This window comes from Eretmochelys imbricata, chromosome 6 (assembly GCF_965152235.1).
Source record: "Eretmochelys imbricata isolate rEreImb1 chromosome 6, rEreImb1.hap1, whole genome shotgun sequence".
Taxonomy (NCBI): domain Eukaryota; kingdom Metazoa; phylum Chordata; order Testudines; family Cheloniidae; genus Eretmochelys; species Eretmochelys imbricata.
Window position 1 is genome coordinate 57386109 of NC_135577.1, and position 27211 is coordinate 57413319.

A 27211-nucleotide genomic window follows, 5' to 3' on the forward strand; every position below is an offset into this window, starting at 1 on the left:
CATGTAATCCATCTTTGAACTTCAACAAATTACGATAAAACAACAAATGCACAGTAGAAAAACAAATTTTCCTCCAGTTTTATGTTTTGTTGGAAAGATGTTTAAACTTCCAAGTGGAGGAGGGTGAGAGAAAGGGAAGAGTTCTGATTTGTAAACCTTTATCCAGAAGAAAAAATGATTTCTCTTTACTTTGCTTCTTTAATGTAGACTGTATCATTCAAGGATAGCAGGTGAGGGATATAATATTTTTAACTTGAGAGCTGACACATGCAGAGATTGTTAAAATACTTTCCCTTGCAGAGCCCTGCATCTCCCTTTGGAATGTCTGGCTGATAACAGCAATGATACGAGGAGATATATTTATAGTAACTTTTGTCTAGACAGAAAAAATGGTTATCTGGGCAGATGGGCATGTGTGTCCACATCTGGGGCTCTTTTCTTATTTCCCCAGACCTACCCAGAGTCTTCCACCTGCTGCCTTGTGATCTATCGAGTAGGTGTTTTAAAATGTGTTTTGCTCCTTTTTCCTCCACCCTCCCCAAAGCAGTCTGACATTTGATCCCAGCACATCCTTTCCTGCACTCCCTTTACTGTCATCTTATTAAACAGACTCCTGGGTTGCTAATGCATCCTGTTTTGCAATCTTCTCTTGGCTGAGATTTTAGGACAGCTCAGCAGTGTCCTGATATGAACGTAGGTTTCACAGCTTTGTTGGGAAGCAAGTGAGGGGACAGCAAAGACTTTTAATTCCAAGTTCTCATATTTAACTGCCCCGCTACAGAAAGCAAATTGGATGCCATGAATAGTCTCATATGAATATTGTACCATTGTACAAGGCACTGGTGAGACCTCATCTGAAATTCTGTGCATTTCTGGTCACCTGTGTTCAAGAAAGAAGACTTCAAACTGGAACAGGTGCAGAGAAGGGCGACTAGGATGACAGAGGAATGGAGAACCTACCTTACAAGAGGAGTCTTAAGGAGCTTGGTTTGTTCAGCCTAACAAAGTGAAGGCTGAAGGGAGATCTGATTGCCCTCTATAAATACAAGAGAGGGATAAACACCAGGGAGGGAGAGGAGTTACTCAGGTTAAGGGTCAATGTTGACACAAGAACAAGTGGATATAAGCTGGCCACCAACAAGTTCAGGCTCGAAATTAGACACCGGTTTCTAACCATCAGAAGAGTGAAGTTCTGGACCAGCCTTCCAAGGCAAGTTGTGGGAGCAAAAAACCTAGCTTGTTTCAAGACTGAGCTTGATAAATTTATGGAGGGAATGGTATGGTGAAGTTGCCTACAGTGGCTCATGGCCCATCCACGACTATTAGCAAATATCTCCAATAGGAGAGATGTGACACTAGATGGAGAAGGCTTTGAATTAATATAGAGAATTCTTTCCTGTGTGTCTGGTGGGTGGTCTTGCCCACATGCTCGTGGTCTAACTGACTGGAATATTTGGTATTGGAAAAGAATTTTCCTCCGGGTCAGATTGGCAGAGACCCTGGGTTTTTTGCCTTCCTCTGCAATGTGGGGGCACAGGTCACTTGCTGCTTTGAATTAGAGTAAGTGGTGGATTCTCTGTAACTTGAAGCCTTTAATCAAGTTTTGAGGACTTCAGTAGCTCAGCCCAAAGTTATGGGCCTATTACAGGAGCGGATGAGTGCGGTTCTGTGTCCTGTGATGTGCAAGAGGTCCGACTAGACGATCATGATGGTTTCTTCTGGCCTTAAAGTCCATATGCCTCTTCACATACCGTGTTCTTTCTGTTGTCTTGGGCTCTTGGTTAATAGATTCACTAGATCCTTTCTTAATAAATAAATAAATAAATAAATCTATAAACAATTTTTGAGTGACTTTTTTTGGAACTAGAGAAAGCTTCCAGACTGACAGCCCCGGGGAACAAAGTCCTGTTAGTGCAGTATTAATACAATAGCAGCAGCAGCTCAAGCTTCACCAGTGCTGCCTAGCCAATGTACCTCACCCCTGCCCTGCAAAGGCCACTTATAAGGTGAAAGAATATTTCAGCCTTCATGTCCCACTTGGTTCTCTGTTTCTCTGCTTTTGATGCCCACCAACTTGTCAATTAATGCCAATGGGAATGGTGGTTTCTGTGGATACTGTCTTCTGGAAGCTGGATTGTAAACAGAAAACTTACTAATATCCTGAGCTAGTTTTGAACCAGTGACCTAGAGGTGAAAAATCTTTGTCTCACTCCAGTCCCTGAACCAGTTCCCCAGCAAAAATAACTGATGTTTGTTTAACGAACAGCGTTATATAGTACTATTTTTTTCTAATGCATTTATCAACACAGGGCAAATTGTTTCTCAGAGTGTCTCCACTGACATTCCAGAGCATTTATATATTGTATCAGCTGAATAACCATGATTAAGGCTTCAATTTTGTCATGGTATTTTTAGTAAAAGTCATGGACAGGTCACGGACAATAAACAAAAATTTACCGAAGCCGTGACCTGTCCCTGACTTTTAGTAAAAACATCCCTGACAAAATGGGGAGGGAGGAGGGTCCAGCACCCTGCCCCGCTGCATGAAGTGGCTGGGAGTTGTGGCTCCCCACCCCGACCCAGTTGCTGGGAGCTGTGTGGGGATCCCCCACTCCCCTGAAGGGCTGAGAGCTGTGGGGGGGCCCCCGCTGCCTGTGGCAGCTGGGCTGCTGCGGGAGGGTCTCCTGCTGCCAGCTGTTGCTGGGCTGCTGGGGTGCCCCAATATCATGGAGGTTTCTGGAAGCCATGGATTCCGTGATGTCTGCGACCTCCATGACATAATCGGAGCCGTAATCATGATCATAGTCAGCCATTAAGATGTTAGATTTGTAAAGGGTTTGGCATTCTTTTGTCTTTCCTGATGGATTAAACTTCTGACATGAGGTCACTAAAACACAAGATGGAAAAGTCCTATTAGTTCATCCAGTCCTCATTTTTCACCTTACACCCAGTGGAGAATAAAGTTGCACGTTTATTTTGAATCTGATGATAACTCAGAACATGATGATGGCAGAGAGCAAACTTGAGTGGTGATTTCATTAAACCTGTATGTTCAGAGGGGAACGAATGTATAAGTTATAGGGATGTAATATTTGTTCCCTTTTTCATCTTCGTTTTCTGGTTGCTATTCACTGACAGGAAGCCACATTCTGCATTGTTCTGCGTGGTGCTCGCTTGGGACAAGCTGTGCTAAGTGATGTACTTCAGGCTGGCTGTGTCCCTGTTGTTATTGCTGACTCCTATATTTTGCCTTTCTCTGAAGTTCTGGACTGGAAGAGGTTCGTACTTATTGGTTTGCACCCTCCATAAATTCAAACCACTTGAAACCTCACAACCTAGAAGTGAAGGAACAGAATATGCAGGGGGCTGCATTGAGAATGCTGAAAACAGGGCAGTTGAAGTCCACCCTATGGATGTATTCAAGCATAGGAAGTAATGGAGCAGGAAAATGAGGGGACAAAAGGAGGGTGGTGAGCAGCACAGACTATCCAGTTCTTGGTATTGGATTTCCTGTTTCTTGCAGCTCACGATATTCATCTATAGAACAAAAATTATTGGCCTTTTCACACTTGTATTTGCACGCAAGCTGTTTAAATTCACTTCTAGCAGTTTACACCTCCCAAACCCCTGTGAGGCAAAGAAGTATCCCCATTTTACAGGTGTGAGTAACTGAGTCACAGCAGAGATTTTGTATACATACAAATGTACGCACTTAACACTCTTTTCCCCTAAATGATTTATTCAGAATTACACCAAGTCATTGATAGAGCTGGAATTAGAACACAGGAATTCTTGGCTCCCAGTCCATACTTAATTCATTAGACCACACTCCTCTATGTAGCCACTTGCAGCTGCTCTTCTGCAAATGCACCCCACAGGGTTTTTGGGTATTTCCCTTAGGCTGAGCAGCTGGAGTCACGAAGAAATTTCCCAATGGTCTAGTATTGAATAATTAATTGCATTACAGGGGCTTATGCTTTCCTCTGAAACCTCTAGAGCTTAGCACGTTATGATACCAGTTTACATGGACTATTGGTATGTTCTCATATGGCATTTTTATACTTTTTTCCCTTCACTTTTTTGCATTTAGAGCCTCTGTTGTGATACCTGAAGAAAAGATGCCTGAAATGTACAGCATTCTGCAAAGCATTCCCCAGCGGCAGATTGAGGAGATGCAAAGACAGGTAAAATAGCCTGAATATAGCATTTAAATCTATACATGAGTTCATATGTGTCTACTGCTTGTGTATGTGTGTGAAGTGTGGTTGGGAGTAGAAGCATTCTGCATACTCTCATATTATTAAAGTTCAGTTCATTCAGCTTGCTGATTTTTTGCACTAAAAATACAATAACTAACATTTATATAATGCTCAGAATACTTAAATACTGAATATGCAAAGATAATTTTATCCATCTCTGGCACAACTAAATCTGCTGGAGAGCAGCTGTTTAACAGTACTACAGTGTAGTTTAGGTCAGGAATTTAAGAACACTGCATATGATTGCAATTGTAGAAGAACGCTTGAGTAGGCAGAATTCAGTTACCCACACTGGAATTTCTTCGGCATGCTATGTTAACATCTATACTCTTGTGAAAGATGTTATGGGATCTTCAGTGCCCACAATGGTCAGGGTCTCCCGAACATGGACTGCGTAAATACTGTGAAAAGTAAAACTGAGGTCCAGACCACCTGTTCATTAAAGATCCCATGGTACTTTCCACAAGAGCAGGGGTGCTTACCCCAATAGCTGGCCAAATTCCACTGTAAGTAATTTCACTTTACTCTGTGTTCTCCCTGCTTTCTCAGTACAGAGTGATGATCAAATTCCTGCAGAGTTCAGTTTTATTCCTCTTCTCTTGCAAGTTAAGAAAAAAAGAAAAGGAGTACTTGTGGCACCTTAGAGACTAACAAATTTATTTGAGCATAAGTTTTCATGAGGTACAGCTCACTTCATCGGATGCATTCAGTGGAAAATACAGTGGGGAGATTTATGTACACAGAGAACATGAAACAATGGGTGTTACCAAATGCACTGTAAGGAGAGTGATCACTTAAGATGAGCTAATACCATTACAGTGTGTATGGTAACACCCATTGTTTCATGTTTTCTGTGTATATAAATCTCCCCACTGTATTTTCCACTGAATGCATCCGATGAAGTGAGCTGTAGCTCTCGAAAGCTTATGCTCAAATAAAGTTGTTAGTCTCTAAGGTGCCACAAGTACTCCTTTTCTTTTTGCGAATACAGACTAACACGGCTGCTACTCTGAAACAAGTTAAGACAAGTTTCTGATAAAACCACAGTGCAAATTTGTAGCTTCCTGCTCAACCATCGCTAAATTCATTGAAGTGAGAGAGTCATGAATTCTGCTGACCCTACATATGTCCAGATCTATAAATATACTTCGAAATCTTTGGATGAAAGGTGGTAGTTAAATGCAAAATGCTTTATGTACGTTAATTACACAAGCTCATCTCTGTAAGATAGATGTTATACCAGTTTTACCAGGGGAAAACAGAGGCAGAGAGAGGTTGTGATTCATATAAGGTCATGGAATGAATTGAGCGGAGCCAGGAATATAATCAACTCAGTTTTCAGTTCAGTCCAGTAGATGATATTGCCTGTTTGGCACAGATTGTTAGTGTCCATAATACCAGATACTTACTCTGACCTGAGCATTCTCATGCAGGTGTGTGTGTCAGTGACTCAGCTGAGCAGATCAATAAAATTGTTGCCTGTAGGCAGATTGTGGTAAAGTGGCTGAGCATCTTGGAGAGGACTTTGGCTATAAAATTAACATGTACAGTAGGGTTCAAACATAACATTGTTTGCATGGTGTTTTGAATATGTAAAGTAGAATTACGTTTTGGAGGCATTGGGAAAGAAGGATATTTGCATTTCACAAATTCTTTTATGTAAGGTGTTTCTGTCACCCTTGTCATTGAGTGCCTCACAGTTATTGATGTATTTAGTCTTACACCACCACTGTGGGGAGAGAAGTACTGTTATCCCTCTTTCACAGATGGAGATCTAAGGGACTTGTTTAAAGTCATATAGGATTTCTGTGGCAGAGCAGGAATTGAACCCAGGCCTCTGGAGTCCCAAGTTATAAGCTTAGCCACAAGGCCATACTTCCCCCCTCATGATACTTGTAAATATCAAGGAGAGGAGAAAATGTTTGTGGTCCAAGAGGTATAAGTAGGAGTAAGGAGATGAAATTCAGAAATAGGAAATTTAAGATAAATATCAGAAAATATTCCTTATGGTGAGATTTTTAATATGTGGAATAGTCTCTCCAAGTAATAGAAGTCCCATTGTTCAAGTCACTTGTAACTACACAGTGCTGGAAGCTATACTATATGTAGGGCCTTACTAAATTCACGGCTGTGAAAAACTTGTCATGGACCGTAAAATAAGCACTCCCCTATGAAATCTAGCTATTGGAGGGGAGTGGGAGGGGTAGGGCTGGGGACAGCCGAGCCAGGGGCTCCTACTGTTCCCCAGGCTCCAGCTGCTAGTCCCCAGGCTGGGGAGGAATGGGACTTACTCTTACCCTGCTCAGTTGCTCTCAGGGGGGAGGGGAGTGAGACCCACCTCTGGGTACCTACCCCTGCTGCAGGAAGCTCCACAGCTGGGCTCACAGAAGTGAGGGTGGCAATCCCATGACCCCCTCTACAACAGCTATGCGCCCCCACCTCCACCCCCCACAACCCTCTTTTAGGTCAGGACCCCCATGATTACAACACTGAAATTTCAGATGTAAGCATCTGAAAATGTGAAATTGACTAATTTTCCAATCCTATGGCCATGAAATTGACCAGAATGGACCATGAATTTGATAGGGCCCTAACTATATGGATCCATTCTGCATGTCCTGGCGGAAAGAATAGACTAGACAACTTAATCTTCCATTTCCTTCATGTCTAATTTCTATGACTAGTTTAACTTTCCTTGTATGCAGAACAGAAGCCTTTGCAAGTATCACAGCAGCCAGCAGAGGTTTCCATTCCCTTTTTTCACCCCACTCCAGTTAATTACTATGGCTGTGTTATCTTGAGGTCAACTGCCAGAGATTTGTACATATTCACAACTCTAATAGGTGCTAAAAACAGCACCTATTAGAGTTGTTAATATGTACACATGCCCCTATATACGTATGAATTAAAATATATTTTAAAAAAAAGTTCCTTAGAATGTTTGAGCTGCCAATTTAAAATACTCCATATTCACCACAACCCTTATGCATTTTAGTACCCAGCACTTGTGTGCTATCTCCAATTTTATCCTTCCCTACCAAGTCAAGTTAGTGTTTGGTTGGAGAGGATCAGTGACGTTTGATATGGAGTTTTCTGGCATATAAATGGTCTGCACTAGCCATTGTTGTAAGTTCCAGAGCAGTGGTCCCCAACCTTTCTTGTGGGAATAGCAATATACTGTTCCCACAAGATGATGATGATGATGATGATAATAATAATAGCACAGAAGACTCTGGCAGGGCACCTGACACCCCGCCGCTGAAAGGCTGCCGATGAGAAGAAAGGCTGCCGATGAGAAGCGGCAGTGGCCAGAAGTGTTGCTGCTGAAATGCCGCCGAGAAACGGCAACGCTTCTCGGTGGCATTTCGGCGGCGGGGTGTCCTGTGGGCGCACAAAAATGCCCCGGCGGGTGCCATTGCATCCACGGTCACCGCTTTGGGGACCCCTGTTCCAGAGTATCACTGACCATTTTAGAACTTTTCTTATTCCTCATTCACGCCAAACTACTCATATACTTTGATTCTTCTTCACAGTTGCTGAGCTGTACTGTGGACAGCATCCATTGTTCTACTTTCACTTTCCCTGTGCCATAAGTCAACAGCAACATTGTGGCAGAATAGTGAGGAGGGAAGAGGGGGAAGGACAGGGAGTGTGTGTGATAGGAGTATGGCAGAGAGGAGGAGTGGAGGGTGAGAGATGAAGGTGAGGAAGAGGGAGAAAGATTGAAGTAAGGGGAAGAAGAAGAGCAGAGTGAGGAAAAAGGAAAGGAAAACACAACACCTCCATGGCTACCGCTAAAACCATCCCTTATGAAACCTCCTTCCTCAGGACAAATCTGTTTTTCACTTTGTAATTTGTAGGGTAAACAGACTTCCAGAGTCCTTCTGATTTTTTTTTCTTCTTTTTTTTGGTCTGCAGATTCGTTTAGCAGAGTATTGTATGTCTTGAAAATTTATGTGCTACTGATATCATAAATCCCAACTCATTGCCCCAAATCCAGCAAACACAGATAAACTCATTACTACCTAGGACTGGAATTTAAGGATAACCTTCAAAGTGGGAGGAGAGGGGAGTGCCAGAGGATGTGGGAAGTTTTTTTTTTTCACTCCCCTGCTTTGTTTTTTACATTAGAAATTAAGGTATTATCTACTCTGATGATGATCACTTGTGATGGGAAGAGTGAAGAAGCTACAAGCCGACACAACTGAGGAAAGGGATTTATTTTAGTCATACTATTAAAACTTTTTAAATGTGTTTTAACACTTAGGAAGAGAATGTCTTTGTTAAAGGTACAACCCCCTGACCCGTTCAGCTAATATATCAGCTTATGCTGCACCCCCTTCAAAATTCTGTAAGAGATCCACTTAGAGAGCTAAAGAAGACCAGACTTGAGATTTGTGTTGCCCTGAGGCAAAAACAGTCAGAAAAAGTTAAATAAACATAACCCCACACCTTTTCAGGCCTCCTTTATGCTCTGTTTAAAAAAAAAAAGACAAAAAAAGACAAGCCCAATTTTGAAAAGAAATTGTGAGTCATTTTAGAGTGAGTTTTCAATGTTGGCTTGGGAAGTGCTATTCCCAGAATAAATAATGTATGAGCAATACCACTGTAGTTTTTCTAGCTTATATCCCCCATGCCTCAAGCTCTCCAGGTCAAACGAAACTGAAGACACTAGCATATGCATAAATCAGTGACTTATTTTACTGTCACATTAAAACATGAGTGGCTAGTGTGTCTGACCCCTTCCCCTTCCTATTTAATGTGCTTCTTTGGCTCTTCTCTTTAAAGAGGACTTTGTGGAGTAATTTCAGCCCTTATCAGTTTGCTGACAGCTATGAGCCTTCTGCTGGCTCCAGGCAGTGAGTGCAGGCGTGTGAAACTTCTCATTCTTACACTGAAATGGTCCTGGACAAAGTTTAACCAAAAGGATTGTATGGATTTTTTTTTTTTTTTTGCAGGGTGAGGCACATATAGGAGGTACGATTGTTAGCTGTAATTGGTCGATACTGAGAGAAGTGTCTATTTCCAGCCAAACTTAATTTCAATATTTGGACACTCATAGAGGGAGGAATGAGGAAGAGTGAGCTTCCAAAGGGCTGTTTTTTATCTTGTCATTTGAAATGTAGTTCCAGGATATATTGGCTCTGCCATTTGTAGAGAGCAGCAAGGCAGCTCTTAAGGGTGCATGGTTTGGTCTTACAAGCTTTTTTTTTTTTTTTTTTTTTTTTTAAAAATTGACTTCCAGCTTTATATCTTTCCTTGATGGAGAGCAACTTCTGTCTCAGGGCTCTTTAGAATCATTGTTATCGAATATAAAAGCTTTCATCCATCTGACATTTGTAGAATTTTAGGGAGTGTGATTAGAGAGGCTAACCCCACTTTAATCCTCCCAGAGTGCTTCCATGGAACCCTGGGTCCTCCATAAATGTCAGGCATGGACAGTTTGCCATCTTATCAGCTGCACTGGAGTTAGCTCCAGCCCCCTTCTCCCTCTTGGTCTGTTGCAGCAGACAGCAGGGGAAAGGAAAAACGATTACCTGGCTTATTGCCAGGAGCACTAAGGGAGTAGCAGAATCCTTGGCATTCACTGATCAGAATTTTTTTGTGTCGCTTGAAGACAGCACCCTTACCCTAGATTCTTCCTATTCCTACCCCCATCTTTGCCTTCCAGAAAGAAGCAAATTGTCTTCATATTACTTATGGAGCGGAACAATCTCCATGCTACAACATATGGGATAGTTGAGAAGTCCGTGAGAGCAGAAAGCACACCACTGAATGATTTTATGGATCAGAGCTATGTTTTATTAGAATTGGAGCTAGGCAGATTTATTTGGATGAATAGGTTATTAGTTGAAAAATGCAGTTTTGGTCAACTCAGAACTGTTTGTGAACTTGATATGAATTAAACAAATAGTTCAGGCCAAACATTTTTTTGGGTGCTTGGGAGGAGGTAGATTCACAAAGAGAATGTGGTACCATCCTATAATTCCTAGCCCAGTTAGACCTGAACTTTTAAGAGAGTAATTACGCTAACTTAAGTCAACCATTCCACTTTAAACTAGTGAAAATGCTGCTGTGAATCTGGACATCTTACTACCAAAGTTTGGAAGGTTGCTGCATGCCAATTCCTAGTCAAGGGATATCTTGGACATACAACAGTTAAATGCAGATTATCCAAATCTGAAAGTTCAGGATTTCTTCCAATTGAGAATATTTTGCACTGTTTGACTGAAGCAGCTGGTTGCAGACTAACAGTGTTTATGATCATCTGGTCCTGGTGCTCAACCCAGTTTCCACTCTGTTTCCCCTCTTCTGTTACTTGGACTGTACCACAGTTCTCTTGCCCAAATCCACAACCTGCCTACTAATTGAGATCATTGTAAAATTAATGTTTACCTATACAATAAAAACATTGCATTTTTATAGCATTTCCTATTTAAGGTTCGTAAAGGCAGTAATTAAATCCTTCAGAGCTGCGATGGGGTATTTATATAACATATAAATGTGTAAGGCATACACAAATAATTTATTTACACAGGGTCAGACTGATAGTCTAATGGAACCTGGGATTCCTGACTCTGAGTCTTCTGCTTTAACCACTAGATCATGTTTCCTTATACAGTAAGAATGTTTGGTTTTAAATTACAAAGTTTTTAGGTGCCCTATAGTGGCACTCAATCTGCTCCTGGATAGTTTTCATATATGTTTGTTACCTTTTTGACTTGTTGGATAGCAGTTGTGCAAATCAACCTTTTGGATACATTTTCTTGAATGCCACATGGCTCTTTCAGGGATGAAATAGCCAGCAGTTGAGCAGCTACCACTGCATAAATTACAGAGCAAGTGGAAATAGTGCAGCTGTTGTGAACTAACTTCTAGTGTTGACACAACTCTTTAGAACCTGTTCCATCTCCTGCCTGATGTCACTGTAAGAGTTTGTGTACCCTCCAGCTGTCAGTGTTAGGAATGCATTGTGGTGCCCTTAGATTCTGAAACAGCCATGAAGTTCTTTCTCTAGTTTTACCTTTTTTTAGCTGCTAATTTTGAACATCCTTTAGACATGGGAACAGAACTTGGATGTGTCATTAAAAAGGTTTTGTTTTAAGTGACTCATTTTTAGAGATGTTCAGAAATAGTAGTTAACAGAAAAGGAGTACTTGTGGCACCTTAGAGACTAACCAATTTATTTGAGCATGAGCTTTCGTGAGCTACAGCTCACTTCATCAGTGAAGTGAGCTGTAGCTCACGAAAGCTCATGCTCAAATAAATTGGTTAGTCTCTAAGGTGCCACAAGTACTCCTTTTCTTTTTGCGAATACAGACTAACACGGCTGTTACTCTGAAACCAGTAGTTAACAGGAGAGCTACATGTTCCATTTGCTTCTAGGATGGAGTTTTGAATATGTTCCAGGCTGAAAGAAATGCTTTCAGTAACTACCTAACAGCTGTTTTGTGGTCTAGATAAAATTAATTTTATCTCCAACTACTTTCTTGCTGGACAAGTTTGTACATCACATGGCACCATCGCATTTGGCAGTAATTGACCCCCTGGTTCTCAGCCTCAGCAGAGAGGCAGAAACTGATCGGTCCATGAAGGGTGAAGTACTTTTGCACCCTGAGAGATGGTTTCATTTGCTCAAGGTATGGGGGAAGCTGGGTAAAGAATTTCAGACTCCAAGGCTGTCACTCCAGTGGCTTTCACCAACACGGGTGTCACTAAAATATGTGTTTGTAGGCGGAGCTTGCAGCAACTCCTATGGCTTTTTAATGGCTTCCATTGTGTGTGTTTATACATATATAAAAATCCATATTTCACAGTTAACATAAACATAATAAGCAAAGGGGATAAACATGCCTTATGGAATATGGCTTGTGCTCTGAAATAGGAGTGTGCTGTTTTTTTGCAAGTTACAACATTGCAGTAACCGGACACATTTTTTTCGTTACTGCAAAATGCTGGTCTTTCATGTGTGTGATTGGCACTGGGCTTGTTTTGTGTTTAACCTCTCCTGTCAAGGGAATTGAAACTTCCATTCTCCCGGCATTAGTATGGCAGTCATGGGAAATCTCAAACAAGATGGATCTTATTGCAGCAGTTGACACAAGTTGTGCTTTTATTTATTTATTTTTGATGTTGGATATTGATTAAAAGTTTCCAAGCATCTTTTAGCCATGTTATAAAGCTAGCCAGTAGAGAGCTGGGCAGCTGCTGACCAGGGGAGATGCTAGCGGACACTGGACAAGATCACAGTGGGAAGCATCGGTGTGTGTAACTCAGAAAGCTGGGAAAGGTGTAAACAGATCCCTAATTTAGCTGCAGAGTGGGCTCTGCAAACACTGTTTTATTGGCCAGTGGCTCCTGCTTTACTAACCTCTAACCTTTACAATACTCAGAGGTGCTGCCCACCCGCCAGCCTTGCCTTTGAACCACTCTTGGCTCCTGCCACCTCAAAGGCTTGCAGTCAGATTCCTGTGTTTTGCTGGGGACCTCACCTCTCAGCAGGATGTCTACAGCAGAGAAAACTGATCTACCCTTAGAACATAGACATATTTGAAGGTGATACCCCCGAGACTTGAAACCTATTGCTTTGTGTTTCAGGAGATGTCCATCACTTTTCAAGAAATGTGGCTGAACCTCCCCTTCCCTTTCCCTCTCCTTTCACTGGGTAGTCATATAACATTTGAATGTTCCTGCAATTGTATACCCATGACTGATTTTTGTTCTTCTCTTGACTATTCCTGCCTTTGTAACAGTTATAGCAGAAATCTGGATTGTCATAATTTTGGTTGTGTGTGGTTAATGGAGAGGGAATTTTCAAATTTTCAAAGCAGAGACTAATCTTATTGTGTAGTTATAGTCAAAATGGCTGTTTAAAATTGCATTGTAAAGGTTTATATCTGTCCTTTCTCAATGACTGCCTATTCGACTAAAAGGATCAGTCAACATTGCAACCTCATCTGCGATCTAAAAAATCAAGCTGTGTTCACTTCTGCCTCTTAGACCTTCACCAGTGTATCTGACAAATATGATTATCCATAAGGCAGACTAGAGTCCAGCTTGCTGTCCTGTAGTTGTATTGTCTCTATGGTGTCTACAAAAGTAAACCCTTGTTTGCTGTAAATTAGGACTATATAAGGTGAAAACCCAACAGGAGCAAAGATGTTCAGAAAATAGGGTCTGTTTCTGCATACATACTCTTCAGAGTATAAGTGCACTTTAACTGTTTTTTCCCTTTACACCATTTAGTTTTGTTTTGTTCTTCTTCCCAGGGGGTCCTTCTGCATGTTTTGGCCCCATTCCCCTCAACCAGAAGGCTCTATGTTTTTGGGTCCTTTACTGGCTCTGTGACTGGAACACATTTATGCTGCTGATCTGGGACGGAGATGCTAAGTTTGTGTCAGTCAATCTTCCTGAGTCTGAGACTGCTGTATCTGCCTCTTGCAGGAGCAGAGAGGAGAGCTGGGTTTCAAAGTGCTATTCCATGCAGTACTCGCAGCAGAGTGTTTGCAATGGGGGTGTCACAGTAGATCCAACTTATGCAGGATTCCCTGGACACTCTGTTCTTCTCTTCTGTCCTCCATGCCCCCATTCCCAAAACTAGTCTGACATCCCCAGGGTGGGAAACACTGCCTTAAATCCTAGTATGTTGGCAGTATATTAGGGATCAAGATACTCTTGGATTTAAGGGCCACAAAAGTGCAGCTGTCTCATGGGACAGCATGGAAACCCTTCTTCCTGTCAAATAGTAGTTTTGTGTGTAGTGTAGTTGCAGCTGGATTTTGAGCAAAGTGATGCTATTGTGAACTAGCAAAAGTGAGATGAGACTTGAGGATGAAAACTTATGAACAAAACAAACATGATAGAGGAAAGACTTGGTAAATCTAATCTTTAACAGAGATCTGCTTGATGTAGTGCATCATTTTGGTATCTGAGTGTCAAATGCATGCATTGCTGTACTTATACCTTGTGAACTACCACAGCCAAAATGTGAGGCAAGGACCCAAGAAAAATCATAGTGCAAGAAACTTAAGGTGATGTGGAATTCATATCTTGCTAGCACTAACATTTCCCTTTAACCTCAGCTCCAGGAGTCAGCATTTCTGATGTCAGAAGTTTACAGCAATAAAACTGAGAACTCCTAGAAGTCTGCTCCCAGGCGACTAGTATCTTGAGGGTCAGACTAGCATTTTGAACCCTGACCTCTCCATCTCTGAGCATTGACAACTATCCCCCCAGAAAAAAAAAAAAAATGGCAGTGGTAAAGATTTGGTTTCATCTCTTCGTTCTGTTTCTGAAGAGGCCAAATATACTTGTTTAATCCATGATTACAATGACTGCAGTGTAGATTGAAAGCAGATATTGGATTAGATTATTAAATACATTGAGAGAATTTTATCAGGTCAAATTAAAATGAAACTGTACCTAGTATTAGCGCCAACACCCCTCCACCTCCCCCGGTATTGAGTCACCTTATAAAAATATCTGGATTAGAATGTCCCTGGTTCTCACCTAAATCTGCTCAATGCTTGTGACGTGTCTTAGCCAGTGTTTCAGATGGATTTAGGTTGTAGGGGTGGCAAGAGGGGCCATGGATTATCTTACATCTGCTCTTACCCTGTGATATACATTGTCATAACTAGCATTTCTGATGCCTAAGGCAAGAAACCAAACAAGTACATTTGTGACTAATGAAGGACAGTTGAGAGGTAGGACAATATTGATGTATATTTGTGTCCTGTTCAGCCTACACAAGCTGCTTGAAATAAAGGATTTTTACCTCCATAGGTCTCTCATGTGGTTAGGTAATGTTAAATAAATGCAATCTGCTTCTGGCTTCGTGAGGTCCTGGGACTTACGCAGTTCAGCACAATTGGGAAATGGGAGGAGGAGTAGATGAGTGAATAGAAATAACGTTAAAATATTATGTTAAACATATAAGAAAATGTAGTAAGGTATATATTTCTACAAGTCACTCTTCTCTGTTCACTCTTCACTGGTTTATCAGAAACCCAAACCAGGTTAAATTATGGTTTGGCCTTTATTTCAGGCGATGTGGAACCGAATGACTATTTTTTTTTTTAAATCAAAGTACAACTCCCCCATTTTAAGCACTCACTCACTTTAGAAATCTTGCCTGTACAGTACCTGTATAATAGCCTTGAGAAATAGATTGCTCTTGGAAACTAGCCACACTCAAAGTTGAGCGAAGCAGGTTGTAAAGACACTTTTTCATATTTTATAGAAGATGAACATAAATATTTTAGAAGCTGTTTTTGGTCAGGAAATACAGCATGAGTTTACCAATACTCCATTGATTTAATAGGTCTAATGTTAACACTCCTGTACATGGGAAGAGGCTTTAATTTTTTACTTTCAGCCCAAATTTTCAAAAGTGACTTAATTTTTGGTGCCTCAATTTTTGGGCAACCAAATTAAGACACCTTAAAGGGGCCTGATTTTTCAGGAAGTGTTGAGCTACCTGCTAGGTAAGCCAAAACTGGCTAATCACTTTTGAACATTTAGCCTACATTCTTTTCTGTTTCATACAAACTCTCTTTGTCCCATTGGGAAAATCAATGGGATGTAAATTCCAAAGTGTCTAAGTCGTTTCTGAAAATAGGATGTAGGCTCCTAAGACACTTAAGCACTTTTGAAAATTTTACCCTAGATCTTTATCCCCCACTGTAAACTACATATTGTTGAATGACCCAAAATTGTGCAGTCTCCAGTAAATTTCTCTCAAGCCCTGCCTAGCAGAGAAAGCAAAAAATGATGCTGATCGTAACTGAAGCATTTGGAAGGTTTTCCCATGGAGCTGAATACAGAGAAACTGATTCACATGCTGGCAGTAAGGAATTCATCAGCACAGCAAGCTAGTCATAGATAGAGAGGGACATCCAGTATGTGGGATTGAGAAATAGCAGCTTAAACACTTGAATGTGGGAATGTTCTGTGGGTCCATATGGTATGGTTGGAGGCAGCTTGGAACAAGATAGAGCATTGCATGCTAGGATTTATAGTCCCTGAGGTCTCTGCTTCGTTATTGAAGATGTGTGGCTTCAATTAGTTCTACTTTATGTAAATTTTGAGTCTGAAAGGCCTCTCTGGGCAAGCTTCCAAATGAACCTTCAGCTGGGCGAAATTTTGCATGTTACTTTGTGCCACCCTGAAAGAGTCTGTCTGCTCATGGTACCATAAGAACAGCCATAGTGGGTCAGACCAAAGGTCCGTTTAGCCCAGTATCCTGTCTTCCAACAGTGGCCAATGCCAGGTGCTTCAGACGGAATGAGCAGAACAGGTAATCATCAAGTGAACTATCCCCTGTCGTCCATTCCCACCTTCTGGCAAACAGAGGCTAGGGACACCATCCCTGCCCATCCTAGCTAATAGCCACTGATGGACCTATCCTCCATTAACTTATCTAGTTCTTTTTTTAACACTGTTATAATCTTGGCCTTCACAACATCCTCTGACAGGGAGGTCCACAGGCTTACTGTGCGTTTTGTGAAGAAGTATTTAGCAAAGGACCAGAGAGTTGCAGTTATCAATTACGGTAGTAACACTGGTTAGCTAAATTATAGGTTTTGGAATTTTACAAATAACAGGAGGGAAAATGTTTTGTCCTTTTATAGCAGTGTTTCTCAATCTTTTTGATACCAGGGACAGGCTTGTTGCCTTCCTAAACTGTGTAAGGGAGATCTCAGGGACTGGCGATTGAGTAACACTGTTCTTCTATAGGACGATCCATCCAAGGATTTCAACGTGCTTTACAAACAACTGAGCCTCACAACACTTCTATGAGATGGGGATTGCACATGTTGCACAGATGGGAAAACAGAAGCACAGAGTTTAAGTGAATTGTATAAAGTTAAAAAGTGAATAAATGGCAGAGCCAGGAATAAAACTGAAGATACCTGGCTCCCAGTGTAGCCTCTAGGTTACATGCCTTCCTATTACCAGAGCTTCCCGAGCCTACCTGGTCACGGAGTAAAAAGTTTATTTGGAAAAACACTGTGGGATGGAAGTGGGTATCTGAACCTATACCATACAAAAGGAAAGCAGTTAAAGTAGAGTAACCTCAGTCAGTGTGAAAATGGTAACACTTCAAGGCCTCATAAACCTTTTCAAGTGTGGAACTTCGGGAGCACTTGGCTCCTGCAATGGAATAAAATCTTACAATAGCATGGCGCCTGACCTAGAGGTTGGGAGAAGTGGTGCTTTATGGGCAGTTAACTTTTATTGCTTTCTTCCAAATCTCTTTTCTGTTGACTTTCCCCATTCTCACCAAACTGGGTGGGTAACTGATAGAAACCTAGAAGATTCCTTTCAAGGAGCATAGTTCTCCCTGCCGGCATACGCACCCCCTTGAGTTGTACCATACAGTGCTCCTTTCCTGATGCCCAGTGTTTTTCTTTTATCAATGTAAGCAGAAGGTTTGCGTTGATCTGTCTTGTACTCTATGTCGGAGCACCATTAGTGGCATTAACACTAGGTCTTGTAAACATTATATGAATGGACTGTGTAACCTGATACTATGTTGGCTTGTAAAGAGCTTGTAAAGAGACGCTGGGCCCCCAAGTGTGTTTATTTCTAAGAAAAATAACACCTTGCTTAAATAAATGTTACTTTTAGTGAGAGGGCTACCTTCTTGTTGCAGGCTGCTATCTCTTTTTTCTTGTGAAATTAGCTGTAAATGCTTCTGTCCCATGCTCCTCATCTATTAAAGTGATGTGTGTATTGGTACCTGGAACACCTTGTGTCTCTGCAGTCCACTTGACCAAAGTTGTAAGGCTGCAGCCAAGTAGAAGGAAATCATGGGTTTGGATGCTTTGTGTCATCTTACTAAAGGGATTCCGAGAATAAGTATTTATGAGCAGCACATTGGAGTGGTGCCTTTCTTTTTTGCTTTGTAACTATTTTTTCTTGAATTTGCTAGGGGCTTGATTTATTCTCCATCTTACAATTATTGCTTCCACTACTAGATATACTACAAAAATTGCTTTCTCAACCCACCCCCCAAATAATTCTGTACGAATTGGATGTTGGGTCCTTTTCATAAAGAGATCACTTCAGTCTTTTTCTTTTTTAAATATATATTTTAAGCAACTTTAGGTGGGAAATGCTGGAATTGACAGCTTAGCAGAATGTCAGCAATGATGGTGAAAGCTTCCTCTACACTGATGAGGGAACAACTTTTGGCTGACAGAGATCACAACTTGTGGGGAGGGGGAGAGAGAAGAGAGTTCAGTCCCCATCGTTCGTTCAGTCCCCATCGTTCAGTCCCCATCGTTCGTTCAGTCTTTGGTTACTTTCCTGGGACTATGAACAAGGATGGCAAATGATATTAGCTGCAGTGGTGTGTTTTGTAAAATGGATTGTAGCTATTGGACTGAGACTATTTCATATAGGTTACTGAACAGCCATTTAGTGATAGCAGCTTAGCTGGCAACCTAAAGGCTCTCTAAGTCATTCTCCATTCATTGGGCCATCCAGTCTCTTAAATTTGAATGTTCTGCTGATTGGTGGAGCTAGACTCTCTGGCAGAGGTTCTCTTGTTTTTCCACACTGGATCTGTCCAGGATCTCTTGCCCATTTAGCAACATGGGAAAGTCAGGGTGGTTGCAACTCCTGGTCACCTGTTCGTGATCCCCTGCAGGTTGCAACCCCCTAGGTTGAGAACTCCTGGACTAGTGTCAGTTCTCCATTGTACTTTTAACAGTGGCTTTAAATGTCTATTTGAGCCTAATTTATGTAGTTAAAGTTGGTGATTGTCTAGGCACCAGCATTTAGGTGGGAAAGACTAGCACAGGGTTAAATTGAGAATGCTTTAGAGAATCCTTGAAGTGCTCCTGCTTTCATCCATATATGAATAAGTTCCCTTTCATAGCTGGCATCATGGCACATTTTGAAGATTGTGGGTATCTGGGCTTGGTTATTGTTACTATGGTTTGTGTTGCTGTCCTACTAGATGTCTGTGTCCTCTTGGTTTAGAACTGTATCCCTGCTAATATTTGGGCATAGTTTTTATTTTATTTTATAAAGTGCCCATTTCCACCAAATCTATAAAATAACATAGATTAATACTTAGAATGGCACAAACTTGAAAAATGTCTTCAAAACATGGAAGAAATGCAGTTCTGCACAGTCACCTTGTGAAAATAATCTGTGCAGCATGCAATAGCAGTGGCCTGGGTTTGATGACCCAGGAGGGCCTTTCCAGTTTGTGTCCTGTGTACCTTTACACTGGAGGTCAGATAGTAAGGCCAGTATCATAGCAGCTAGTATGAAAATTTAGGATGCAATAAGGTACTACTCATTTGTGTGGGAAATGGAACTTTCTTGTGTGCCAGACCAAGACTGTGGAATGAATTCCCCAGGAGCTAAGGACCATCGCAGATGTGAGCAACTTCCACTCCAAAGGCAAGGCACATTTCTTTGAGCTGCCCTCAACATAAATACAGAGCATATACGTTTATATTAAAACAAAACACAAACAAACAAAAAAGACTGTACATCCTACCAAAACAAGATACCACACTCTACTTGCTTCTCCCCTTGGGGAGAGGATGAGCAAACAAATGGCATGTGACAGATGTGTGGTCTCATTGCTTAATGCACTGCTGAAAGGTACTCAGCTACTATAGCAATAAGCATGGTTCAAGAGCCTATCTAGAATATAATAGGGCTTGTCATTGGGAGCTTCCCAGCTGATCTTATCCATCATGTGCGATTAACTTTATCTGTGACACTGGAGAACTTCTCACAGTAAGGAACACTCAAGGGTTTTCTGAGTGAGGCCAGATACCCAGATTCAGCAGAATGTCTACACGCTGAAGCAAGTCCACCAATCAACCCTCTGCAGATGCCTTGTCAAAGGAAGCAAGAACATTTTGTCACAGCCATGGCATAAAACATCACTTGGTGGCATAAAAAATATTTGAACTCTGAATTAAGTTTGTATTGCTTGTCCCCTAGCGTCCTTCCTTCACACTTCAATTATAGATGGCTTGTAAAGACAAAGTAAAGAGAAAGCTCATGTACGAGCCATTGACGGGAGAGAGTTTGTGATTTGCCCCAGGACACAGAGGGTGTCGGTGTCAAAGCCAGGAGTAGAACTCAAGTTTTCTCTAGTCCCTGTCCTATGCTTGGACTATGCTAATAGACTGATGAGTATCATTGACTCCCCACCCAGTTCCTACTACATCTTTGTTACCCTCTGATAAAAGCTTTTCAATCACATACACTGTAGAATAGAAAATTAAAATTATTTTGGATGAAATTGGGAAATGCAACAATTTCCCTAGGAGAATAACTTTCCAATAATGCTCAATAACTTACCATGTTGGACAACCAAGAATAGCTGGCCATGTTAATCACTTCTATTTTATAAAAGCAAACAAGGTGGGAAGGAAGTAATGAGCCCTCAAAACATCTGTCTGGAGACTTGCAGTTCCCTTAGAAGGTTTTGGGTTTTGCCTTAAAGAAACTCAGTTCTGAAAAATTACAACCAAATGTTGAAACAGTTGCTAGCTCTTCACCCAAAATTAATAATTACATAAATATTAGTTTGTAAAGAGTAAATTCCCTTCACCCCCTTCTCCTGTCCTGTTCCTGGTGTGAAAATATAATTGTCTGACAGTGCAAACCTTCTTGCAGCAAAAAGAAGTGGGTTCAGATTAATTTCTGCAGTAGTCAACAGGAGGGAGAGAGCGTCTAAATAGGTTCTACATGTAACCATTTGTCAGGAGGAGTTGGTTATCAGAGAATAATCGCCAGTCTAGCATTGCCAGTACAGATTTACCAGATGAGGCGAAATGGAGTGCAGCACTCACTAGCTAAAGTAGCATGCTGGGTTCTGCAGCTGATTTGTAGGTAACTCGTGCTGCTACTGTACCTAGGGAGCCCATGTAAAATTTATTTCTCTAGCAATTAATTTCTCTCTTACAAATGATAGTTCTCTAAAACTACTTATCAATTAAGTTAACATGCAGATGTAATGTAAAATCTGTGTTCTATCTAGAGCCCTGTGAGGATACAAAATTTGTATTCGCATCCGATCCGCAAAAATGGTGTGTGGCTGTAAAGTGGATATCCACGGATTTGCGGAGCTCTAGTTGTATCTACTTGTGGTCATTACAGGTTTTGGAAGAGAAGGGCTGTTAAATGGACCGTCCTGGTCAAATTTTATCCTTGCTCTGTCCTTGGGTTTTCTTTAGGATCTTGTGTAAGATACTTGTACTTACCCCTCTCTATGAGTATGTCTGCACTGCCCATGCCAGCTGACTCGGACTCATGGGGCTCAGGCTAAGGGGCTGTTTAACTGTGATGTTGACGTTGGGGCTCAGGCTGCAGCATGCGCTCCAGGACTCTCCCACCTTGCAGAGTCCTAGAGCCCACGCTCCAGCCTGAGCCCGAATGTCTACATTGCAGTTAAACAGCCCATTAGCTCGATCCCCGTGAGCCTGAGTCAGCTGGCCTGGGCCAGCCATGGGTTTTTAACTGTAGTGTAGACATACCCTTGGTATCTGATTCTTCACTTTTTGTCCTGGTTTCTGGGGACACTTGGAGGATTATTTAATTTTTGTAAAGTATTTTAGAGTTCTAAATATTTATTTTTATAATATTGGTAAATTACCTTTTTATATTTCTCCTGTACTTCCAGTTGGGTACAGTGTTCATTTTTGGCCTAAATTCGTGAGTGGTTCCTATTTGGTTCCAGAGAGAGAATGTATTTCTTTAGTGGGTGTATTTTTGTAGATTCAGTCTACATATGGTTTGTAAAACGATTTGGGTTCCCTCTGGGTGAAAGGCCCTGTACAAATGTAACTAATTGTTGGATAAACTCACCTGCCTCCTGGAATATCCTTTGAATATTCATAGGTGTTGAGCCCTGTGATTATTGTTCTTTCCCCATAGTAGGGTAAAAAGTATTCTAGGTGACGCTACTCATTGTCTTTCTCTATGATCGTTCTTCCTATTGAGTTAACGGTTTGTTGCTTTTTGTACCATTTGAGTGGCTTTTCCCCTCTGAAGTATAAAACCATAACATTCTGAAGAACCTGACTTAAAAACTGCCTCCAGAGTGAGTGATGGGGGTGACGACTTGGCAACAGACCCCTATTTTCTTCTCAGTTGTATTACTAGTATTCAAAACAACACATAGGATGGTGCCATTGCTCAGGAACATAATTGAATCTGCTTGTGAACTTGCATCCTCAACACTTTTAGAAGTAAAATTTTGGATTTATTGTATTTATATATGCTGCTGTTCAACCTGAAGAATAACAAAGAGCTTTACAAATTGTACATACAGGAATCACTTTGCGCTTTACTGAGGAGCAGCCACCTGTAGGATGGAATGCAGCTACTGTATAGCATTGCACAACTACACAAAACAGTTTAATTTTCTATCCAAAAGCCTGTTCTTCCAAGGCAATGGGATTCCCCCCAAAAAACTGAGGAAGATTTGATACTTTGCTAGCATATCACTAGACCTGGCCTTTTTGCATTGTTTGAAAAGTCCCCTTGGCATAGTTAAATAGCACTTGGCCAGAGATATATATTATCCTTGCTGTTTGTCTTCTGGCTCCGCAAGCTTCATATGCTGCCAGTGCATCTGGAAATGTCTTTCCTAGCACTTGCTCTCTCACCTAGACACACGTGCAAACTCCTGCAGGCTTGGGGAGATCCTAAAAAGAAGTGCCTTCTGGACACTTCAAGGTGCTGGAAATTCCTGCAGAAACAACTAAGCTCAGGAAATTCTCTTTTATTAGGCCAAGGCACTTGAGCTATGATCATTGGCAAAGCACATTTCCTTTTGGGTTGGATGTGGTTCTTTGGTATAATTTGATTCCAGGCTTTTAAAAAGTAAGTGTGTGTCTCTACTACAGAATTGTATCAGTCAGCATATTCATTACCAAATCCTGTTTTTCCTCCAGCACCAAGGGTTTGTCTTGGGTAGAGACTGAATCTGGATTGAAACTTTTCATATAGAGTCTCAGCCTAGAATTGATTCATCTTTCAAATTCTGTATACTTACCTGTTTGAATATCGCATTTATTTTTTTAAAAAGAGCCTCAGTTTAGACCAAAGACATGCAAATTTTACAACACCCATGGCTGTGTTGGAAACTTGCCAGGATCAAGGACTACAACTAATTTGCAAACACGTACATTTTTATATAAAAGAAATGCTAATATTTGCTTGCATGTATGTGGGGCCTTACCAAATTCATGGTCCATTTTGGTCAATTTCATGGTCATAGGATTTTTAAAATTGTAAATTTCATGATTTCAGCTATTTAAATCTGAAATTTCACGCTGTTGTACTTGTAGGGGTTCTGACCCAAAAAGGAGCTGTGAGGAGGGGTCACCAGGTTATTGTAGGGCGGGGGGTTGTGGTACTCCTACTCTTACCTCTGCACTGCTGGAGGCGGTGGCAGTGCTGCCTTCAGAGTAGGGCAGCTGGAGAGGCGCAGCTGCTGGCTGGGAGCCCAGCTCTGAAGACAGATCCACTGTCAGCAACTGCACAGAAGTAAGGATGGCATGGTATGGTCAGTCAGCGGCCGCCACTCTCTGGCCGCCCAGCTCTGAAGGCAGCAAGGCAGGAGTAAGGGTGGCATGGTATGGCATTGCCACCCTTACTTCTGCACTGCTGCTGGTGGGACACTGCCTTCAGAGCCTGGTGCCCGTACAACAGCCTTCACTCTCCGGCCACCCAGCTCTGAAGGCAGTGCAGAAGTAAGGGTGGCAATACCGCAACCCCCCTAAAATAACCTTGCCACCCCCCTGCAACTCCCTTTTGGGTCAGGACCCCCAAATTTGAGAAACGCTGGTCTCCCTGATGAAATCAGTACAGTATAAGGTAAAAGCACACAAAAGACCAGATTTCACGGAGGGAGACCAGATTTCATGGACAGTGACACCTTTTTTCATGGCCATGAATTTGGTAGGGCCCTATCTTTTTATTCTTAGAAGAATAGAAATTGCTTGTTTGGTAGCGTTTACCAGTAGCAAAAACTTGCTGCAGATCAGCTTTTCCACATGCTGCAATTACAAGGCAGCTGTATTTTAGGCTTCACTGCTTCAGTTGGCTATTGGGCTGCACTTTGGGTTCCCCCAAATTAGAAAACCCAAATATAAATGTAAATTATTCTCTGCTGTGGTTAAATCACTTTTGACATTTTGAGGGGAAAAACTGATAAAAATATGAAAGAAACTGGCTCCTTCATATATTTGCATGGAGTTTTATTCCACTAGCCCACTCATGAATGCATTGAAATGGTTTCCTCTGCATGTCCTCCTTGATTGATTGATTGTTCTACAACTTCAGTTCATTTTTTTTCCCAATAACTTTTCCAATTTGAGGACTCCAGCCTCTGTGGAAACATCCCTCGTTCCAGTGAATTTGCCTCCTAATTTAATTTCCAGCTGATTTCTCAGCAGCATTGAGCAGATTGCGAATGACAAACAAAAACTGATTATTAGGCATCAGGTCTGTGGAGTTAGCAGGGTCTGAAAGTGCATTTCATCCTTTCCTTGCAGGCAAGGTGGTTCTGGGAAGCGTATTTTCGGTCAATGAAAGCTATTGCTCTGGCCACCCTTCAGATTATCAACGACAGGATATACCCATATGCTGCCATGTCTTATGAAGAATGGAATGATCCCCCAGCTGTTGTAAGTAGAATGTACTTCTGTGACTTTGTCATAAAATAAGATTTTTTTCTTTCAGGTCGTTGCTCAGGTATGTACTATGCATCTTGGTAACATTACTATTTAAAGGTTTGTTGTATTTGTAAGTTGCACAAAATGAATGTTTTTATGATATTCTGGTGTGTGTGTGTGTATATATATATATATATAGAGAGAGAGAGAGAGTGTTTTTTGATACCTTTGAAAGGGAATAACTGAAGTGATAGCAAAAGTCACACGGTATAAATAGATTCTATGTGAGCTTCTGTCAGAGCTATGTGAGGAATACCTCCCCTACCTCCAGTTTTCTTCTCCCAGCTGTTGTCTTCTCCACACAGCCCTGTGAATATACACCCTTGGTATTCTAGTCCTAGAACTTGCTTGTACAGAAACTGATAATCTTCCTGAGTGATCTACTTTTGGGACAAACTCATTTCCACTCTTTTTACTTGGCAAGGATTTGAACCCAGCTCTCTGAGGAGGACGTACTAGTGTATTAATTAACCTGCTGCACCATTCAACCCTATTCTATTTTCTTACATTGCAGAATTTTGAAAAACTAATTTCTCCCTTAGTTTATATTTTACACATAAAGAAAAATTAATACCTGCATTTCCTTTTTGTAAACTATCCTGCAAAAGCTCAGTCAAAGGGTTGGTAGCAGGACAGTTTTCAACTGTACAAGAGAAGAGAGCTCAGGAATAGTTTTTTGATATTAAACTCCCTAAATTATTGGAGAATGATAGCATTTTCAACAGGCCTCGCCTAGGATACTGACCCATTAGCATCGCTGAGTGAGAGGCGAGCATGGCACTGACAGATGTCTAGTGTGAAGGTTGAGGTATGAAAGAAGGAAGCAGTTACTCAAGAATGAGGAGATCAGAACACCTTAGCAGACTATTTATAGACCATGCCTTAGCTCAGCAAGAATGCCCTGACACCTGGCCTGATTTTCATGGTAAAAGAAAAATAGGGATTTGGAAACACCCAGCATTAAAAGCCACCTCTCAGGCCGCTTCTTCTCCGCTCTCCTTCTAGTAGGATACCCACTGACTTCAATGACAGTTCCTTCTGCTGTGGGGGACAGATAAGCCCCTGTTTTTTTTGTTTATAACTTATATTTAAAGGAAACTCTGTATTTCTTGGGATCCTGTGGGATGAAAGATCCTAAAGCACTTTACAAGAGATCGGTCACCCAACAAACACAGCAATCTCTAGAGTGTAACACTGAAACTGGTGAGCAATACACAGCAACAGTACACAATAGCATAATACAGGTAGTAAAGAGGAATACTCTATCCATGTAAAATTGCAGAGAAAACTTAAGGAGACTCTAGTAATTAGCTAAACTGGAATTTGTCCAGCCACATGCCATACTGAGACTCTTTCATGCCCACTAATGGTCAGTTCCTTGGATTTATATTTCAGCTGAAAGAGTCTCAATGCATGCATGAATATTTTTCTTGCTTCAGTATGGAAAAAAAAGTCATAAAAATGTCCTTTGAGCTGTGTAAGTTCTGTCAGCCAGCTATGTATAGAGATCTCTTGTGACCCTCTCTCACAGGATCAGTAAAAGAAAATACAGTTCAGATCAGGAATTGTTCTTTATATTTAATTGCTCCTGAACAGACCCATGCCGTTCTGTGACATTAGTGACCATCGATTTTTGGTAAGTATTTATCACTCCAGCATGAATGCATATAAAAGTATAATTGATTCAATCACTCCTTATTTAACTGGCTAAAGTCTGTAGCTTGTATCTTTTGACCCTTGCTCTAATAGTGGAAACAAATAACTGGAGCCTTCAGTAGCTATGATTTTATCCATTGTAAAATTTTTTTGCTTTAGAGATATTTTATCTCTTGGAGGTGAGCTTATTATCATTGCAGTCTTCTAGGTAGCCTCCAACGCAGGGTCCAGCTAATTTATAATTTCAGACACTTTGGGCTGCGAGTGCTTATATAGTATCTGCCAGTCAACTTAATAAATCATTGAGTTATTTTTTTAAATAGTTGCACTATCCAGTTGCCAGAATTCCATAGATGGTCTGTGCTTATCAAAAGGAATAATGTCCCACTTGAGCCATAAGCATGTTTCTTATCTTGGTTTGTTCCTAGATAACATGCATTTATAATGACACTGTTAATTTCTGATTAATCCTGATGGGAAATTATGATTCTAAAGATACGTTTATGCATGTAGAGATTTGACACAGTATCTTTTAGGAGAGTGAAAGGTGCCATCAGATCCATATATGAAAAT

General features: G+C 41.2%; 1 protein-coding gene across 2 annotated transcripts in view; it reads left to right on the forward strand.

Moving 5' to 3' along the window:
- EXT2 (exostosin glycosyltransferase 2) overlaps positions 1 to 27211 on the forward strand; it is a 94560-nt gene that overhangs the window by 17647 nt on the left and 49702 nt on the right. For both annotated transcript variants that reach the window (XM_077818574.1, XM_077818575.1), the window contains exons 6-8: positions 3139 to 3278; positions 4091 to 4184; positions 24803 to 24934. In XM_077818574.1, coding sequence (XP_077674700.1) covers positions 3139 to 3278; positions 4091 to 4184; positions 24803 to 24934 — 366 coding nt within the window. The remainder of the gene's footprint in view (positions 1 to 3138; positions 3279 to 4090; positions 4185 to 24802; positions 24935 to 27211) is intronic.